Below are 18,204 nucleotides of genomic sequence, written 5' to 3' on the forward strand. Positions count from 1 at the left end.
GTATCAGTGTACATGCATGTCCATACCTGGTTCTTGATGTTTCATGAACAGTTATTCATTGTAACTTACATACATTGCACACATACATGTATACTTGAAAATTACATAACACATAGTAACTGTAGTAGAGGAGGTAAGAAGCCAGTGGTGGTGGTTCTAGTGGAGTCAGTGTGTAGACTAGGGGATTGTATGACATCACCTTTATCATCAGGTGCCTTAAGATTTTGACATTTGAAATGGTGCATTTGTGACAAAAGACAAAACATTGGACAATGTATACATGTAGATTATACCTGGAGCTACATACATGTAAAGTTACCATGGAGTCATTCTGTTTGTGTAAACTTTTAAGCATTAAACCTTCATATTTGTGCAAGATTTAGCACACTTTTATCTATGATTAGCGTGGTTGCTTCCATAGTGTTAAGACCTAGCTATATATATATATATATATACTGGGTACATCAAGATAACATTTGTACATTTCCTTCACATACACATACACTGTGTACATAATTCTCCTTGAACTGACATATGTAAGCCTGTATGTCATGTTAAACCCCTTGAGAGATGCAAACTTAACTCATATATACATGCAGTGATGTAACTTGAAATATTATCTGTTATGAGCGTTTAATGCAACTCATTATGACGTATACATTATGCAGAAAGCAAGTTTGCTTACATGTAGCTGCATGATTGGGACTGTTTTTAATTGCTTTTTGCTTTCTCATGACTCCCCTAAAGGACATGGAAACCTGTGTTTTCCAACAGGCTGGGAGATCATGCACATTGCTTGGTATTGACGTCCTTGTATTCTGGTTTGTTTTTTTTGTTTGTTTGTTTTTTTTTTAATGCTGGTCATTGTCGTATAATTGAAATATTCTCGAGTGTGGCCTAAAGCATCGATCAAATAAATAAAAAGTTACATTCAGGTGTGGTTGTACTCCAGTACCCAGCATAATGAGGTGGATTGCATACCTGATGCCTGCAACAAGGTGATCACTGCCTGTTGCTGGATTAGAACTCATGAGCTCAGTAATGTTAGAAGCAGCCAGAAGCCTCTTTAGCAGTGCTTTTACTAAATGTTTTACATGGACTGGTTGTTCAAAGTGTATTAAAAGTTCAGTCAGATTTAAATCTTAATACCAGTCTAATGCACTTTTGAACAACTGGGTCCAAGTGGAAAAAGTCATGACACATTTATTGGAATACTGTAATCAGTTTTTACCTGTATGGTACTTTGTGTTCATTATTATTTTATTATGAACAGTTTATTTTTGATCTCCCTTAGTTTATAGCAAACACTCTGCAGCTAGGCCTTTTGGTTTATAATATTTAGAAGTTCTGTAATTCTTCAACCTTTTTGCATGTTTGCAAGGTGTTTATTCAAGCATATTCTGAAGACATTATTCTGTGTACTGAAAACTTTTTGTGAAGCCCTGGAATTGACCAATCCAATCAATGTAGTTTGGTTTACAAAGTCAAATTTTATATGTACATAAAATGCACTGAAATTTGCTCTTCACATGCAAAAAGGTTGAGGAATTAGGCAATTAAATGTGCAAGTTTATTAAATGTTTATCCGCCATTATTTAGATGGTCCCCATCATACAAGCACAGCGTAGTAAGCCTGTAGAACATGGTGTAGGCTGTGTGTTTGTATTATAGGATACTCGCAGAAAAATCTGCACCTTTTGGTTTATTCAAAATTTTGGGACCTTGCTGTTAATTACAAGGACTTCCTCAATTTTTTTTTTTGTATTGTAACAGCATGTGGATTTTAGTTGGGTTGTTGTGTCTTCTCTCTTCCACATTTTGAATTAATATATATGGTTTGTTTCATTTTTTACATAGTAGAATCTCCCATTTACATTTCTGTTATTTTAATACAATTTGACACAGTTTGTAAGTTATGCATACATATATGCTGTCCAGAGATTTTTACTACACGTTCATTTTGAAAAGATGACAAACTTCGCCACAACGGTAATTCTGGGCATTAAATATGGTGGTGTGTGAGTAGACATGTGTAATACATGTTTGTATATTCTTCATGGATGAATTGTTAGATGGATATGTGTGCCAATTTGTTTAATTCCACTTCTGGAATATAGACCTTTCCGAACTGTCAATCAGGAACACGCAGGTGACCAATCATAAGCAGCATTATTGGCATAACCACACATTGGTTACAAACGTTCAGTCTTTCTGTGACATCATGATGTCACAATAGGAATCTCGTAAAACTCCTTTTCACCTGTATCAAGACAGTCCAAAGCTGTGAGCTTATTTGTTCTTTCCTTTATTACGTCACAGTGTGTTCATTTTTTTTATTTGATTGGTGTTTTATGCCATACTCAAGAATATTTTACTTATACGACACAGCCAGCATTATGGTGGGTGGGAACCGGACTGAGCCCCAGGGGGAAACCCACAACCATCAGCAGGTTTATATCAGTTATCAGTATATATATGAAGTACACACAGGCTGCAACGTCACAGAAGAAAGCGATGCATTCTCCTGTTATTTGGACCGTCTGTGTAGCTTGTCCTTGAGTCTCCTGTTGCTTTCACCAGGAGTGGAATTAAAAGTGACTTTGTCATGAGAAGGGGTGTTGGAAATCTGCATACATACATACATTCAATTCAACCATTTGGTGTGTATTGGAATTTGCAGTGCTTCACATGAAATCCACAATATTTAGAGATCTTGAGCACAGTCAGTGATTTGGATTCTTCAACTTCTTTTATATAAATGCTTTTCGAAAGGAATCTATGCCCTATTTAGCATTTAATTTTGAGAATAAAGTTAATTTAATCTGAACTGGATTATTTACTTCTCTAAAACATTAACCTAGTCATATAGAACAATTATAGCTTTAAGTTTACTGGTATCCCCAATGACATGGACTTCAGCATAGTGATAAAGGACTGGTAGGGTCCCACAAATACGATTCAAAAGGGAAAGACATGATAATTGCTTTTCAGAATCTGAAACATAAGATACGACTCTAAATATTTTGGGAGCGAAGAACACTTTGTATGCATACTTGTGTTATGCCTATAATTTTTCAGCAACCAAACATAACACATATAAAAACTGCAATTAACCTTGGAGGTTTCGTTCTTATCCATGAAAATCATAGTGCTACTGCTATTTGAGTTCGCAGTGTAAGGTAACATTTTATTTTAAAAAAACAAGAACAAATTTAAAGTTTATACTGAATGTGTGTAAATGTTGGGGCTTCCAACCAAACTGTTAATGCCAAATCAGCATACTGTACATCTATTATAAGGCTTCCCAAGTATCATTAATTTCTTACTGTTTTGTGTATTTGTATTTGTCACATCTAAGGATGAATATGTCTTTAGACTTTGTATTGATATCAGTATTTTGTGTTTCAAACAATTATGTGAGATGTAAGTACAGGCGTACATGTACATAAATGTAGATCAAAGGAAGATCTATCTATCTTGTTACTACTTTCAGGCATAATCTTAAAGAGCACCAGTATCGGGCAGACACTGTACATTTAAATGTTGTTTTTATTACTAAACATTCTATTGTCTACAATTTTGTGAGACATCATATTATTGGAATGTGTTTTGCTACAAAACAGTCAATAGTCTAAAATATGGTGAGACACCATAATGTTAGGACACTGTGGTGTTACATGTACTACAAAACAGTTGGCTGTTACAATTTTGTGAGACCTCATTATACTGGAACATTGTGGTGTAACTATGAAACAATTGATTGTCTACAGTATTGTGAGACATTATAATATGGAAACATTATGGTTTGACTACAGAACAGTCAGTTTTCTACAATGTTGTGAGAAATCATCTTGATGGAACATTGTGGTTTTGTCGCTTCCACAGAACAGTCAGTTGTCTACAGTTTTGTGAGACATCCTAATGTTGGAACATTGTGGGGTTATACAGTTTGTTTTCTGCAGTTTTGTGAGACAGATACATTGTATTGTTGGAACATTGTGGTGTTATTCCATGAATCTGTGATACTGCTGGGTTGTACAACATAGTCACAGCACTGTGCTGCTTTCCTCAGTTCTAGACTACAAATGTCGAAAACATTTTGATACATTAGAAAGTAATATATAGATTGTTAAGAAGAAGAAATTAAATCTTCTTTGAACATTGTCGTTGAATATGTACACAATTTGATTCTATTCCATTAAAACTTTGTAAGAAAGACAGTCTGAAGTTCATTATTCTTAAACATGTTGCAGGCGTGCAAACAGAAACCTGTCTGGCGTCTTTACAACTAAGGTAAAAGGCCAATATATTTATTTATTTATTTGATTGGTCTTTTGAGCTGTACTCAAGATTATTTCACTTGTACAACAGTTGCCAGCATTGTGGTGGGAGGAAACCGAGCAAAGCCCAGAGGAAACCAACAAACGATCCGCAGGTTGCTGATAGTACAATCAGAGAGGAAGATGGCATGAGCTGGACTTTAGCTCACAGCGAAAGTACAATCAGAGAGGAAGATGGCATGAGCTGGACTTTAGCTCACAGCGACAGCATTGGTGAGAGTCTCCTGGTCAAATGTCCAATATAATCAAAACTCCCGCAGATTGGGTCAAGATATCATGTTTGTAAGAATTTCAGCTTAAAGTCCCTTGTAAGATCCTAGGTAACTAAGCACCTATCAGGTACATGTAATATCAGAAGCTTTTGACCAATGCTATCACAAGTCCATTTCCAACTCCTGGTATCACAGAAATAGCCTTTCGTATGAAACCAGTAAGGTATTCGGTGAGATGTGTTGGTTTTCCATGGGTTTCTTCACTTATAGCCCTGACTGGTATCATATTATGCTAGTAAAATTTTCTTGACTCTAGCATGAAGCACCAACCTAATAAATAAAGAACAAGTAAATAAATGCTTGTTATGATGTAAGCCTGCCAAATGGGTTGACATATCATTTTACTTGATGCATTATGTTGTGAACAAAAGTGCACATCTCAGCAGTTTTCCTACCAGATTTCCTTTGAATGCCTTAAAAATTATTCCGAAGTTTCCAAATCCGTTTACAAATTTCAAGCCTATCTTGAAGGTTCTTCATCTAGCTTATGTTGCTTTAATTTCTAAACTCTGGACAGGAGCAAGAATAAACAGAGGTTGCTTAGATCTGTCACAGATGTGAACTATAAATTAATAACAACAAAAATAAAGAAAACCTCTTCAGGTGTCTTTAAAAGAAAGGGCACACAAGAATAAAATTCACTGTTGAATTAAATATTTCATGTTGGGTAAAACGTTTGCTCCTCTTACTAGACCCACTCAATAAACTATGCCTTCATGTACATGTTCATTCAAACAACTGGTGTCAAGTGCTGCCATACAGCAGGAATCTAATGGTGTCCCACAATGATAGACATTTCTAGTGGTGTCCTACAACCTGTGCTTAGTGCTGCATTACAATCTGACACAAGTGGTGTCATACTGCATATGCCTGTATCACACCTTGAACAACTGATCAATGTGTGATATAGGCATATGTACAGACCTTATCAGTTACAGCCACACCCCCAACTCTCCTGTACAACTGGTTCCAGTCACAGCGCTGTACTGCACAGGGTGATAGGCCACATCCATACAATTGCACTGAGCCTATGAATCACAGCCACACCCCCAACTCTCCTGTACAACTGGCTCCTGCCATAGCGCTGTACTGCACAGGGTGATAGGCCACATCCATACAGATGCAATGAGCCTATCATTCACAGCCACATCCCCAACTCTCCTGTACAACTGGCTCCAGCCATAGCGCTGTACTGCACAGGATGATAGGCCACATCCATACAGATGCACTTAGCCTATCATTCACAGCCACACCCCCAACTCTCCTGTCCAACTGGCTCCTGCCATAGCGCTGTACTGCACAGGGTGATAGGCCACATCCATAAAGATGCAATGAGCCTATCATTCACAACCACACCCCCAACTCTCCTGTCCAACTTGTTCCAGCCACAGCACTGTACAACAAAGGGTGATAGGCCATGCCCATACAGGTGTACCAAGCCTATGGGTCACAGCCACACCCCCAACTCTCCTGTCCAACTGGCTCCTGCCATAGTGCTGTACTGCACAGGGTGATAGGCCACATCTATACAGATGCACTGAGCCTATCATTCACAGTCACACCCCCAACTCTCCTGTCCAACTGGCTCCTGCCATAGCGTTGTACAGCACAGGGTGAAAGGCCACATCTATACAGATGCACTGAGCCTATAAGTCACAGCCACACCCCCAACTCTCCTGTCCAACTTGTTCCAGCCACAGCACTGTACAACACAGGGTGATAGGCCATGCCCATACAGGTGTACCAAGCCTATGGGTCAAAGCCACACCCCTAACTCTCCTGTCCAACTAGCTCCAGCCACAGCACTGTACAACACAGGGTGATAGGCCACATCCATACAGATATTCCAGCCTGTGTCAATAGTCCGTATCATCTTGCCCGACTGGTAATGATAAAAGTGAAACCTTCCCTCACCACTGCCACTGCAAACCAAGCTCCCGTCAGGGCTGACATCAAAACCAACACTGTACCCCAACATCTAAAACAGAGTATAATCAGTCTCTATAATGCCAGATTACTTTATTGTAAACTACCATTATTCTGGGACTAACATAATATCTATCATATTGGTCCCAGCAATACTGTAGCTTGACCTATTTAAGCCCTGCAATAACAACTAACAATTCAAATTGAGAAAACCAGTGCCAGATAATTGTTAAATAATGGAAGATTTCATTCTTCCATGCAGGTTTAGCAAAAACAGCATAATTAGGCTGTAACTTTCTATTCTCACACTTATTTGGTGTTTATACTGCATTAAAAAAAACGCAGACAGTCTAAAGAAAATCGCCTTGTCCTCCATTATCCCACATATAACATAATACTCCAGTTTCCATTGGACAGTAAGTCATGTGGGGGATATATATTCACGTATACTGCAGACGATACCATGTGCATCTGTTGACGACTAGGTTATCTCCCTTTGTTCACTTGTGAAAACAGTGATACGCTGACACGATTCACCTTTACATTGACCTTCTGATTAATATGTCACATGGTTACTCAGTGACAGGATACAGAAATATATGATGTCAGTAACCCTCATCTTGCACTGGGCTGATGCCATATATTTCTGTATCCTAAGTAACCATGTCATTAGTAAAGTGCATGTACCTTACATACCTCCTTGTGTAAACCTGTAGCCATGACAACAGAGGATAGATTTGAACATCTACACAATACGGTCTCTTTTAGAATATCTCATGATATTCTGTTGTATAAGCTGTCTCACCTTGTGTCCTTCAAAGCGTCTGTATTTATCTAACTTGTATGGACGGTTGATTGAGAAAACAGCAATGTAGTTGCCATGGGTTTGTGCCAGGAAGGTGTCTTCAGTAGGGTGTTGCTTCAGCCGAGTGCAAACGTACCTTTCCTGGATATCAAAATGTCAAAACTATAAGTTTTAATGAATCATGAAGTGAAGATGCTTCCAGCAGAGCAAAAAGTCAAGCATTATTCTTCATAACCTATGTAACATCCAAATATTTATAGGAAGGAATTTAAGGACATTAAAGATAAAAGAGATAATTTATAGTAGCATCCATTTACCTGAAAGATTTGGTTGGAGAGGACCACAGTGGAGTTAAAATCCCAGGCCAGGATATTTCTGTCTGCAGAGTCCTTGCTAACGAGGTCACAGCTTCCAAAGACCTGGCTGCCATCTCTGGAAACAATTACATCCTGTACCTAGAACAGACAGGACCAGACAAAATAAATAAGAAGAAAGAGCTGGGGTTGGGTGAAAATCTGAAAATCACTTTACTTATAATATTTAGGATTTTGTACATTGTATTAAGTGAATTTAAATAAAGTATGAAATCAAAAACATATCTGGTGCCATTCAAGTCCTGGAAAATGTAATCAACCTGTATTAAGACTATCAAGTAAATAGAAGAAAAATATGGTTTATTTACAACTAAAAAATTACATTCTCATGCAATGTTCTTTCATTCACAGACCTAAAGCTCTCACAAAGCACCATTTTACGTTTTATAAAATTTCCTTATGCACATTCACTGTGAGTGACCTTTGAAGTTGGGATTTTTTTCTAGATATCGATGGCTTAGAAAACCTAAAGTGGTGTATTGTATCAACATCTCACAAACTCATCCGGCCATAATGTAAGTACAACCATGTACTCATTTATTTTATTTTTTCATGCGGTACATCAATGATTCTAATATAACATGCAAATCTTTAGCTAATAATATACCTGGCCAAATCTGTCTTTATGAGTGAAAGTTTTGACAGGGCCAGAGGCCTGTCTGAGATCCCAGCAGAGCACACAGTTGTTAGAGCCAGCCAGAATCAGATCCCTATAGACAGGGTGGAACTTCCCACAAGTGACAAACCCAGGGGCTGTAAACCGCCTCTCTAACTGACCTGCAAATTCATTTAGAATTACAATGAAGGTTAGCTTACATCTGATACGATCACCTGTGTGGTGAGCTCAAACAGATTGTGACATGTATTTGTATATGCCTTAAATATTCACCCAAAACATAGGCATTTTTCAATGCCAATAAAGGTAATAATAACCCTTGGTTCTGAAATGTATATTTCACTGTTAAATAGCACATAATCCTACCTTCCAAACAAACCTCAAAACATCTTTCAATGATCAATAGAATTCTCCAAATCATACTGTAAAATGAGTAATGTAAAATCAATTTAGTAGGTCAAATACAGAACCGCTATTTATTTATGGAAGACTGATGTTTATCACTATACACAGGGACATTATACTGACATTATGGCAGACATGTTTACAGGAGAAGCAACACTCTATTGCCTATATTGCTACTATTATAATTTTCCCAATGTGTTCAGTGTGTACTCTGTTAAGTCTCACATTTAGATGTAGAGGTCAATATACCTGTTTCCACATCGCTAACTGCTGCTGTCCTATCAAAGCTACAGCTGAGTACTTTCTTGCCATCTGAGTTCCACTCTGCATCTTTCACAGCCTTGTTGTGCTGACTGATTGTCTGTACACACGGATCTACCCGAGACCAACAGTTCCATATCTTAACATGGGTATCCATAGAAGCTGACAGCAGAAGATGGCTGTAATTAGGGCAACACCACTTGACCTTATTAACCACACCTTGATGGCCAGGTAGAGACACCTGCACACCTTTGGGAGGTTTACATTCTCTGCTGCGGTATGACTGCAAGTGAGGAGCCACTTTACTGTGGACATAATAAATTTTTCTCCTCTCCACTGGTATTGTCGGTTTATCAGAATAATTCTGTATGTTATTCTGAGTGGGCTTGTACTCAGCTGAAAATTCATAAGCATTAGAGTGATGATATTCCGTAGAAAAATGACATCTATCATAATCATTAGCTGTGATGTATTGCTCAGAGGACTTGATAAAACATTGGGTGTCCCTTATTTCTTGACACAAAGCGCCGGCCATACCACCACTCACTGCAGGAGAACCATTATCAGCTTTTGACTGCAAATCAGCAGCAGTATTTATCCAAAACTCTGAATCTGGAAGATTTATTTCCACTCCGTCGATGCTAACCTTGTTTTCCATATTTTCTGTATTTTCACTTTCAGTCTTCCTGTGTTTATTTCTAGGTCCATCTGTCGCGTCATCATCACTATCACAAGACAGCAGCCCGAAGAAATTGGTCTCTGATTTCCTTTGATTACTTGGAGGTTTTGGGCTGGTGTCTATTGAACTTTCGAAATTTGAATTAGAGCTGTATGATGTAGTGTTGTTGTTGCTTTGAAATGTGTTAGCAGACGATACAAGAAAAACGCCATCCGTTGAAGGCAACAAATCTGCATATGGGTGAAGTTGTGTCTCTTCTGACCATGATTTTTCGGATGACTGGCTATCACTGGAATCTCCACCACCATAACCTAACAGAGCCTGCATCGTTTCGTCAAGATGACGAAATGACTTACAGGCACTGATGGGCGTAGACATGTTTTGTCGAGACAGCCAATCACATGCTTGATCTTATGACTACAAAAGTTTTAGCCAATCACTGTTCGCTTTACAAATGGGACATGAATGATGAAACACGTGGAAACGAAGCCTTCCGAGCAGCATGTTACACTTTTATGATTCTTGCTTGAAGATATTATGACATTTCTCGTTATTTTATGGTAGGGAAAGGGTTATAAATCATCGGCCATTAATTCTGAATCTTTTGCAGTGTTTCTGGCACTTGTTTGATGATCTGCTGATTTAAAACAGTGGAAAGAACGTACATGTCCAAGAGACAAGCCACATGTACAACGACAACATATGTACAGTTTCAGTTTCACAAGTCAGTGAGGGTTTACATGTGATTTTGACAGTTTGTTTTAAATTAGTGCATTAGATCATTGGTAGTATTTTCTTGTCACCAGCGTAGTGAGTTTGTTTTCACCCGTATGGCGGAAGACGCCGCAAAGGAAGTTGAGAACCTCAAGGTTGACGGAGAGGTGGCCGATGTCGTCAACCCATGGGAAGTGACCACGAGTTCAGCCACAGGGGTGGACTATGACAAGCTGGTCGGTGAGTGGAGTAAGCTTGATGCGTTAGCAGAAGTCAGCAGAATAACAGTGGTGTTATTAATGTATTTAAGTTTTAGAAATTAAATAAAACTTAAATTAATTTGTTCATTCCATCTTAATTGCTTCATTTCACCTAGGCCTACTTTCTTGGACAGAAAGCAAAGCATTTATTAGTAGGGCATTTTTGTACATGTGACTGCTAATCAAGATCTTGGTCAAAATGATATCTTTATTTTAATTTAGTCCAGATGGTAACAGGGGCATGGTACACATACAACTCAGGGGGCTGAGGGGGTCAGCACCCCAGTGCGGCGTAATGACCGTAATGGCTGTGAGTTCAAGTCCAGTTCATGCTGGATCCCTCTCCGGCCATACATAGGAAGGTCTGCCAGCAACCTACGGATGGAAGTGGGTTTCCTCAAGGCTCTGCCCAGTTTCCTCCCAAAATAATGATGGCCGCCGTCATATGAGTAAATTATTCTTGAGTACAGCGTAAATCACCAATGAAATAAATAAATAAATAGTTAACAACTCACTGTTTGCTTTTACAGTTTAAAGTGTTTGTGCTCCACAGAAAATTAAAACTGTGATGCCAGCTAAATATAACTATTGAAATAATATTGTGATAAATGAGTCTGCCTTCTGTGCCTGCACCTATTTTGTCAAAGATGGATTTTGTTTCTTGTGAGTAGGTTATGTTATGCTAATGTCATGTAACAATCTTCATATGTTTTCCAGAACGTTTTGGAAGCTCCAAAATAGATGATGAGCTGATAGCACGGATTGAAAAAGTGACGGGAAAGCCTGTACATCACCTGGTAAGACGGGGCATTTTCTTCTCTCACAGGTAATTTGGAAAGATTTCGCTTTTATGATAATCATGTTAAACAACTCAGAGTTACTTTCGGTGGCTTGGCTAAGTGTTTACCTCAGAAAACAATCATGTGACCACAGAGTTGGTCATAAGCAAAATATTTTTACAGTTACCTATTTTATGCAACATGAGAAGGCCATTGCATTTCATGATTGTTGCGTGAAGAAACTTGTCTTTTTTTTTTTATTTTTTGTTTCATATAAATGAAAAAACACTGAATGTGAGAAAAGTGGTAGATGTCATTAAAGAAAAAAAGAGTAAAACAGGATGTCAGATAAAGATTACCTTAAATGACATTAAAATTTCGACTAATAAACTGCATTTTATATATTTTCGCAGTAGGATATTATCCAACCTTCCAAACTAACTTGGGGGGGGCCTCCGTGGCTCAGTCGGTTAGCGCGCTAGCGCAGCGTAATGACCCAGGAGCCTCTCACCAATGCGGTCGCTGTGAGTTCAAGTCCAGCTCATGCTGACTTCCTCTCCGGCCGTAAGTGGGAAGGTCTGCCAGCAACCTGCGGATGGTCGTGGGTTTCCCCCGGGCTGTGCCCGGTTTCCACCCACCATAATGCTGGCCGCCGTCGTATAAGTGAAATATTCTTGAGTACGGCGTAAAACACCAATCAAAAAAAAAAAAAAAAAAAAAAAAAAAAAACTAACTTGGAATAAGGGTAAAATGACCAAATTAATCATGGAGAAAATTTTACATCATTTAAGGTAACTGAAGTTGACAGTGTTTTGTACATGTGCATTTATTTTGCTCTGTAAAATGATTTGTTTATACTTTTCTTGTAGGGACATGCACACAATCTTGACCTTGTATGAGCAGAAGAAGCCATTTTACCTGTACACTGGCCGTGGACCTTCATCAACCTCTCTTCACCTGGGACATCTCATTCCATTTATCTTCACAAAGTAGGTTCACACGCAATACATCTCAATAATAGATCGGAATATTAGATATAGAAAAACATGTATACTTAGCCCAAGCTTAAGTTTGTTTCTTACTGTTTGATGGTAATCTTGATGTGCTGGAAACAATGCTGTGGATAATAAGCATGAATTGGCAACATTTTGGTGCAAAAAATGATGTTTACAAGACCTTAAGTTTTAAACAGTGCCAGTATGATGATTAAGCACATTATCTGTATTATTAACTGAGTAGGGATAATATTTAACAAAGTGCAGTATTTGATTTGCCTATTTTATTTGCATTGCAGATGGTTACAAGAGACGTTCAATGTTCCACTAGTCATACAACTGACTGACGACGAGAAATTCCTGTGGAAAGATCTGTCTATAGATGAGGCATATCGGCTTGCCAGAGAGAATGCCAAAGATATTATAGCCCTTGGTTTTGATGTGAACAAAACCTTTATCTTCAGTGACTTGGAATACATGGGGTGTGTATGTGAAAGAGCAACTTTCAAAGCAATTGATGCACATTTCTAATTTGATTTTGAAGACAATACTTCATTGGTTAGATTGGCCAGATTCAGGACTTTACAGAAAGTAATTTTATCAGTCAACACAGAAAAATGCGTTCTGAATATGCTTGCACAAACACCTTGCACACATGCGGAAAGGTTGAATTACAGTATATCAGTTTTATTCTACGTGCCTAAATGTTCATTTTTGAATTTTACTTCAAACCATGACACCATGTGTCAGGCCACAGAGAATTTACCGTCAAATGGATGATTACTGGATTGAAATAAAGAGGTTATAAGACGATAGTTTCTTCATGAAATGAAAAGTAATGAAATCTGAAATAACACATGACATCTGACTGTATATTTTGAGGATATGAATTTGAAAATTGTGGAGTGACTGTTTTTGCCTTTCCTTGACAAATACAAAAGTATGAAACATATGTTGATGTGGTATTGAACATTTAAAACGTATTATTCGTGTCATTTCAGGCAAAGCAGGGCATTTTATAGGACCGTATGCAGAGTACAAAAGTGTGTGACATTTAACCAAGTCAAAGGGATATTTGGTTTCGGTGATAGTGATTGTATTGGCAAAATCAGTTTCCCGGCCATCCAGGCTGCCCCCAGCTTTAGCAGCTCTTTCCCAGAGATCTTCAACAAAAAAGCAGACATACCGTGTTTGATTCCCTGTGCGATTGATCAGGTGAGTGACTGGTTTATTCCTGCACAGATCCTTGTGAAGATGAAAAATATCAGGGCCAAAATTTATCAAACGTCTTGTGAAAAATTCAAACACAGCTGCAGTTGAAATGTTTTGTTCCAGGAAAATTAAAATTTGTACACTGATTCTTCAATGCAGAAAAATGTATCAACCACAATTTCAGTGATTTCTTTAATAATGTACCATAATTAAATCATAGCATCAGTAGACAGTGTCCGGGAATTACCAAACTGCTATTGAAACTGATGTTAAGCCCAAAGAAAATTGGAAAAAAGTTTTGGAAGTACTATTTGCAGAAATTATGTAATCGTTGATCTTGTTCAAAACTCGGTGTACACCCTTGAAGTGCCCCGAGTCCGGTGAATGATGTCGCTACAGTGTGGGCAAGGTGACATGTACACAGATACTGCATGGCTTCTTCGGGCCAGCTTAAGGCCCCCTCCGCACCCCTTCACCTGACCCATTTGGTCTGTTCCCGACACCCTCACCCCATTCAGCCAGACTCATTCGGTCTGTTACCCACTGGGTTCTTTTAAACAGAGATCATCATTCACATCACCGCTGCAAGTTACTTAGTTTACGGACTGACTGCTGAAGCCTTAAGAAAAGTGTACTTTATAGCCATTCTTACCCCCAAAAGTGAAAGGTGAAAAATTTGTTTGCGCTGTTATATGTTATTACACAAGGTAGTCAGCACATTAAGAAATAAAACCAAAGCATTTCATGTATCCTTCAAACACCATTGAGTCATTCTGAATTTTAGTTTGTAATTTGTGGTATTTTTCAGGACCCATACTTCAGAATGACACGAGATGTGGCTCCTAGAATTGGTGGGAAGAAACCAGCTTTGCTACACTCCATGTTTTTCCCAGCTCTGCAGGGAGCGCAGACCAAGATGAGTGCTAGTGACCCCAACTCTTCCATCTTCCTCACAGATACTAACAACCAGATTAAAAATAAGGTTTGTACCCTTGTCCTCTAACTTGTACACAAGTATACATAGATAAATGATATAATCGTAGCACCTCTACATGTATATCATCCGTGCAAAACAGTCCATGAGAAGGTCTGCCAGCAACCTGCGGAAGGTTGTGGGTTTTCCCTAGGTTCTGCCTGGTTTCGTATAAGTGAAGTATTCTTGAGTACAGCGTAAAACACCAATCAAATAAATAAAACAAATAAATCCTTGCAAAACAAATTATTTTAAAATAAAAAAGTCCAGGTCAGTGTTACATGTATTGATGAAGGTGAAACTTGCTCACTTCATTTTTGTTTCTTTATGTAAATCTTTTAGTGTGCCTTCTTATGTAAGTCTATTTAGTTAGGAGCATTTCGCAGTCTGAGGTGGTTTGCAAATCTGTACTCTGATCACTGGAGGAATGATCCTAAAAATACACAACACAGTACTGAGGAATTGTGGGAAATAACGTGTTGCCTTCAAATCAGGATCAGTACTGTCCGTACCATAATGCATCTTCACTGGGACACAGTCGTCAATGTCTATAGATCCCATGACATCGTATGTTTCTGTGATTCTGTGTACTTATGACTGTGCATTGGCGGAAGTAATTGAAGAATAATAGTAGTATGTGACATACTTCTTTCTGTTTGCCTACTTCTGGAAGTGAGCATTTTCATGAATGTCTTTATTGTACAGCAGTTTGAGGATTAATCCACTCTCAGTGTTCATGTAGCCGTGGTAACCATAAGCAGTTGATAATTGAGCGTTCACTGACGGTGTCTTCCAGGAGTATGTTGGGCAAATCTGATCTTCACATGTGGGAAAGTTAGTCAGTATATTGCTGTAGGGTTATGGTTTTCCCTGAATGCCACATGGTGTATTGACAGCCATGGTGTATGTGAAAAAATGCTGAGTTTGGGGTTAAACAAGAGGAAAATAAATACGTAAATTAGAGCATACTTCCTGTTTCATGTACATAGTGTTCCTCGCTCTGTGATTATCACCCTAACGGGACTCATCCCATTCACATTAATAGGGCATGAGTCATTAAGTACAGTGTATGGTACTAGCCCTTTATGTAAATATGTAACAGTTACTGTTTCTTTTTTAGATTAACAAATATGCATTCTCTGGAGGTGGAGCCACAGTTGAGGAGCACAAGGAAAAGGGAGGCAACTGTGATGTTGATGTATCGTATCAGTATCTGACCTTTTTTATGGAGGATGACGCAAAATTAGCCGAAATTAAAAAGGTATGTTCCGTCTAGCATGGAACTGAAGAGAATTCACAGTTCATTTGTACCTAGCTTGCTGATGTGTACGTTTGATTTGTCAAGCATGAAACATTTATAACATTCATATACATTCATAGGTAGTGTGCAAAATGAAATACTGAATATTGCCTGTCAGAATATTTATCTAATTTAATTGGTATTATATGCCAAAATGTAGAAATTTCCAGGTTTTTTTAACTCAAGGTCTCTCCTTTCAGACATACACAAGTGGAGAGTTACTCACAGGATATCTCAAGAAAGAACTGATAGGAATCCTCCAGCCTCTTGTCGCCGCCCACCGAGAACGGCGGCAGAAAATAACAGAGGAGGAAGTGACTCAGTTCATGACGCCACGGAAATTAATATATGATTATTAGATATGTGCATAGCGAGAAAAACTCTGCCTGTGTCTCTTTGTCTTTTGAGCTGTTTATTTTGAAGTCGCATTTGTCACATTCATTACCTGTTTATGGGATGGCATTTGTCTTTAATGAGGCTGTAACAGTTGACTTAATAAATAAACAGTAAAGATCATGTTTTAGGAGATAATTTTTATGTATTTCAATAATATCCCATTTTCAGAATATGATTTCAGAATACGACATGATCATTTGATTACAAATTTTTGGTTTATAATTATGCTTACCTGTATGTGCAGGTTCAGGTACAAAATTTGAAACTGTCTATGGTGGGTTTTTAAACTTTATTTAAAAAAAAAAAAAGCTTGATAAAAGCATTGTTGACCATACTTGCATTGTTCCCAATGTTGTAAATATTTAGATTATATGTATCAATGATGGTGTATGGCAGTGTTTTCTGTGCATGTGGTAAGACTCCTGTTCATGTAATGCGAAATCCCACTTTTCAATGTGAATTCAAGTTAAAATGATAGGACTGACACGTGTTCACTTGCCTTCCACCATTATGGCATACATATTGAATTTGCTTTGCGCAATCTTTGTCACTAGTGGGAAAGTTTGTGAATTACTTACCAACAACTGGTGGTTTACTCCTAGTTATCCTCTTATCTCACTCCATAAAAGCCACCATTGTAGAAGTGAAATGCCTTTAGTACAGAATTAAACAGTAATCAGATCAATAAATAAATAAATAATGATGAAATTACTATTGTTTTTTTTCTGTGTGTGTTTTCCCAATTTAACCTTTGTGGCTTCCTGTCTCCAGCGCTTTAGCTCAAATCAGTTTGGAGATTGACCTGCTTTAAAGAGCTACTGTCATATCATTTAATATACATTTTTCAGAATCAATCTCAGAATTGATATCGAAATCTAGTATACTTATGGTTCAGATGATAGTGAAGAAACTTGTATTTTGCATATACATTTAGGATAGGCAGTACCACATTGGCTGAGGCACTGTATCAGGCAAAGAGTGTTACTGCATGTGAGTGTAATTTTCCACATAATTACAGTGTGTGCCCTAAACATTTGCACAAAAATGCTTTTTAAAGGTAAAAAAGGTCATAACATTATGTTCAGTGCAGGAATACATTTTTCCAATATTGCCTTGCTTTCCAAAGAAATCTCTATAAAACATTTCTAAGATCAATATTCTAGAACTTTCGGAATCTGACAAAATGACTATGATAGATAGGTTTACTTTAGGGATAGGTAATCCCTAACATTGCAGACTCTGCTTTCCTAACTATTATCTAGGCCTGTTTGGTATACAGACTTTTGTATTCTGTTGTATACATTGTGGCTGTGTCTCTTAAAGAGAACCTAACATTATACACATGTGCAGCAGAAAATATTACCTGTATTTATTTATAAATATATTTTTTTGAATGTAAAATATTGTGTGTGCCTACAAAATAAATCTCTCCATGGCTAGAATTCTGCCTTGTGTTGTAAATAATCATTTACATTTACTATTTCCTCTTTGCTTTAAGTTTGACAATGACCTATTTATCCGCTTTCGAAATTACAGGCAGACCTTTAATTAATGAGGACAGCTATGAAAATAAAAGTTGCAGATATTAAAATTCATTATATACAAACTGATTATTGATCCAGGACTCTAAGGCCAAACGAATGCATGTTCAATCACAGCCTTTCACAGGGAATTTTTGCTCTTCACTCATTATTTTTAAAGTCTTGGTGATAGTAAGCAGTTTAAATCCAGTATCAGCTGGCTCTACTGCTGTATTGGTTTGTCAACTGCATGATCCTGGTGAGGTATGGGGCTTCACCCTAGTTTATATGTATACCAGATTTCCTTTGCCTATAACATTCATTGTTGTCATGGATACGTAAAGTGAAATATCCTTGAGGGCTGGTATCGCCATGGT

The 18,204-nt window shown here is 37.9% G+C and overlaps 2 protein-coding genes across 3 annotated transcripts; one reads left to right on the forward strand and one right to left on the reverse strand.

Moving 5' to 3' along the window:
- Positions 1-883: 883 nt before the first annotated feature.
- Positions 884-10,048, reverse strand: LOC135468316 (WD repeat-containing protein 25-like). Its single transcript, XM_064746500.1, has 5 exons — positions 8,988-10,048; positions 8,325-8,494; positions 7,661-7,798; positions 7,344-7,484; positions 884-6,590 (listed from the first exon to the last, which is right to left on the reverse strand). Exons 1-5 carry the CDS (start codon positions 10,003-10,005, stop codon positions 6,369-6,371), a joined length of 1,689 nt encoding a protein of 562 aa, XP_064602570.1. The 5' UTR covers positions 10,006-10,048; the 3' UTR covers positions 884-6,368.
- A 90-nt stretch (positions 10,049-10,138) lies between these two features.
- On the forward strand, positions 10,139-17,741 carry LOC135467709 (tryptophan--tRNA ligase, cytoplasmic-like). Of its 2 annotated transcripts, XM_064745526.1 has the most exons (9): positions 10,139-10,238; positions 10,485-10,632; positions 11,370-11,478; positions 12,301-12,420; positions 12,726-12,908; positions 13,428-13,641; positions 14,447-14,620; positions 15,732-15,872; positions 16,112-17,741. In XM_064745526.1, exons 1-9 carry the CDS (start codon positions 10,236-10,238, stop codon positions 16,268-16,270), a joined length of 1,251 nt encoding a protein of 416 aa, XP_064601596.1. In that variant the 5' UTR covers positions 10,139-10,235; the 3' UTR covers positions 16,271-17,741. The 2 variants fall into 2 exon arrangements, with proteins under 2 accessions (XP_064601596.1, XP_064601597.1); XM_064745527.1 differs by having other exon boundaries at positions 10,157-10,632.
- Positions 17,742-18,204: the final 463 nt, after the last annotated feature.

Source organism: Liolophura sinensis, chromosome 6 (assembly GCF_032854445.1).
Source record: "Liolophura sinensis isolate JHLJ2023 chromosome 6, CUHK_Ljap_v2, whole genome shotgun sequence".
NCBI classification, from domain to species: domain Eukaryota; kingdom Metazoa; phylum Mollusca; class Polyplacophora; order Chitonida; family Chitonidae; genus Liolophura; species Liolophura sinensis.

Bases quoted from the DNA above. Each gene is read 5' to 3' on its own strand.
- LOC135468316 (XM_064746500.1), bottom strand. From the start codon at position 10,005: ATGCAGGCTCTGTTAGGTTATGGTGGTGGAGATTCCAGTGATAGCCAG. The intron at 8,495-8,987 runs GTATATTGACCT...ATGAATTTGCAG, and splicing joins AGTTAGCGATGTGGAAACAG to GTCAGTTAGAGAGGCGGTTT. The intron at 7,799-8,324 runs GTATATTATTAG...TGTCTGTTCTAG, and splicing joins ATAAAGACAGATTTGGCCAG to GTACAGGATGTAATTGTTTC.
- LOC135467709 (XM_064745526.1), top strand. The intron at 14,621-15,731 runs GTTTGTACCCTT...TTTCTTTTTTAG, and splicing joins ACAACCAGATTAAAAATAAG to ATTAACAAATATGCATTCTC. The intron at 15,873-16,111 runs GTATGTTCCGTC...CTCTCCTTTCAG, and splicing joins AATTAGCCGAAATTAAAAAG to ACATACACAAGTGGAGAGTT.